This window comes from Protobothrops mucrosquamatus, unplaced genomic scaffold (assembly GCF_001527695.2).
Source record: "Protobothrops mucrosquamatus isolate PMUCROS unplaced genomic scaffold, P.Mucros_1.0 scaffold2613, whole genome shotgun sequence".
Classification (NCBI taxonomy): domain Eukaryota; kingdom Metazoa; phylum Chordata; class Lepidosauria; order Squamata; family Viperidae; genus Protobothrops; species Protobothrops mucrosquamatus.
In genome coordinates this window covers 142,630-144,918 of record NW_015388667.1, presented here as the reverse complement: position 1 = coordinate 144,918, position 2,289 = coordinate 142,630, and the positions used below count along the sequence as shown (strand labels likewise).

At 53.7% G+C, this 2,289-nt stretch overlaps 1 protein-coding gene across 1 annotated transcript in view; it reads left to right on the top strand.

The window, feature by feature from the left end:
* The first annotated feature begins 1,203 nt into the window (after positions 1-1,203).
* The window catches only part of LOC107296043 (mRNA-decapping enzyme 1A-like), a 20,079-nt gene continuing 18,993 nt past the window's right edge, over positions 1,204-2,289 (top strand). The window contains exons 1-2 of the mRNA XM_015825383.1: positions 1,204-1,508; positions 1,618-1,900. Of these exons, the coding sequence (XP_015680869.1) occupies positions 1,204-1,508; positions 1,618-1,900 (588 nt within the window). The remainder of the gene's footprint in view (positions 1,509-1,617; positions 1,901-2,289) is intronic.

Sequence of the window (2,289 nt, the reverse complement as noted above, 5' to 3'; positions counted from 1 at the left end):
CTATCTGAGAATGGAGGCTACCAATTCTTCTTCAGAAGGCGCTGCGCCTCCTCCATCCACTTTAATGTCTGTCGCTCCACCCAGTCTGGAGGGTCCTGACATGCCTGTATCTAAAACCAAGGGCAGGTCTTCGAACAAGACCTCCAAGAGGGCAGACAAACAAGCAAACCGGAGACATCAGGCTCTAGAAAAGGAGTTTTCTAGAGCACAAAAGGCAGCTAGACTAGATCCCCCCCAAACTGCGGGATTAACATACACTCTACCCTTGGGACCTCCCGCTTTTTCCCCGAGGGGATGGACTACGGGAGAACTCTCTCATTCCCCCGTACCTCCTGCTCCGCGGTCACATTTCTGCCTTCCAGAGGCGACTTTCACTCCTACAGCTGCAGGCCTCCGTCCTATGGAGTCTGTCCCCATGCCTTCGGAGGAGCGCCTGGCCTTCTTGATTGCGCATGCAGTTGACAGCGCCTTGAACGCCAGGGCTATTCCGCCTAGACCTCCGATTGTGAATCCCATACCTGTACAAGGTCAGGATGAGGAGACTTATGAAGCACCTTCCTCACCATCAGGTTCCTCGTACTCAGAGGGCCTATCCCTCCACGACCAGGGCACTGACCAAGGGTTTCCAATGTCTGAGGAGGAGGAGACTTCCCCTGATGCTCCAGCATTCAGTGGCATGTTTAATCCTTCTGCTTTCGTCACTCTGCTCTGAAAGGTCGCATCCACAGCCCACCGGGGTTCTGAGCCTCCTTCAATGGCGGCCACTGTTTCCCCGGATCCAGAGTTAGATCCCAATTTTACTGAACCAGTGGCGGCTCAACATCGCATCCCATGCCCTCCCATGTTCATGACAGCTATACAGAAGCAATGGGCTTCTCCAGCTTCCCTCCCTCTGCCTAGCGCTACTGACAAGAGACTTTATAATGTAGCTAAGGAGCTGGAAGAGGCATTGGAGGTACCGGCAGTGGATGAACCTTTCGGTCCACTGGTCTCTTCCACCGCCATACCCGGAGACGTCTCTGAAGCCCTCAAAGCGGAGGACCGTAAGTCTGAACTCGCTTATCGTAAGACCCATCAGGCGGCGGCTTGGGCGATTAGAGCGGCTTCCTCCGCTTCATTCTTTAATCCGCCCATCGCTGGCTCAAACAGCTTCAGGCCCGGACCCCAGCTGAGGATGTCCGCTCTCACCAAGACCTTAGTAAAATGATAGCGGCCATTGAATATGCATCAGATGCATCTCTCCAAGCCACCAGGTTTGCCTCCAAGGCTATGGCATCCAGCGTCACGGGACGGCGTATGCTTTGGCTGAAGCATTGGCGTGCTGACGTCAAATCAAAGTGGCGCCTGTCATCGGCCCCATACCAAGGAGGCAAACTGTTTGGTGGGGCATTGGAACCGTACCTTACTGAAAATAAGGACAAGCGCAAGGTCCTCAACCACATTCTGAACAAGTCGGAGAAACGTAAGACCTTTTATCCCCGCAAACAGTCCTTTCGGTCTAACAACAGGTACACTTACAACCAGTCCTTTCAACCTTTTCGTCCCTTTCCGGCCAGGCAGGACAGGCAGGACAGACAATACGATGCACAAACGGCTAAACCCAGGCAACAATTTCAGGGTAAGCGGCCCTTTCGGGGGAGCGGCCGTCCATTCCGGCGCTCCAAGTGACTCCCTGACGGTCATTCCCATAGGGGGCAGACTATCTCTCTTTGCCCACCAATGGGAAGCTACCAGCACGGACTCATGGGTGCTCAACACCATACGCAACGGCCTCTATTTGGAGTTCATCTCCGATCCCCTGACTCACTTTGTCTCTTGCCCTTACCCTCGAAATCGAATAAAGAGGAAGCTGATGGGCGACGCCGTCCAACACCTTCTGGACATACAGGCCATAGAACCGGTTCCGGTGGACCAGAGAGGTCGGGGATTTTACTCCATCCTCTTTGTCGTTCCCAAGTCGTCGGGGGGATGGAGGGCCATCTTGGATCTCAAGGGTTTAAATTACCATCTTGTTTACCGCAAGTTCAAGATGCAGACACTCCGATCCATCTTGGGAAGCGTAAGAAAAGGAGACTTCCTGACGTCCATCAATCTCACGGAAGCGTATCTTCACATCCCCATCTCTCTCGCCCACCGCCGGTTTCTAAGGTTTGCTTACAAAGGTCAACATTACCAATACAGGGCCCTTCCTTTTGGCCTTTCATCGGCTCCCAGGGTGTTTACCAAGATCCTAGCGGTCCTGGCAGCTCACCTACGGATGGTTCCGGTCAGGGTCCAATGTTACTTGGA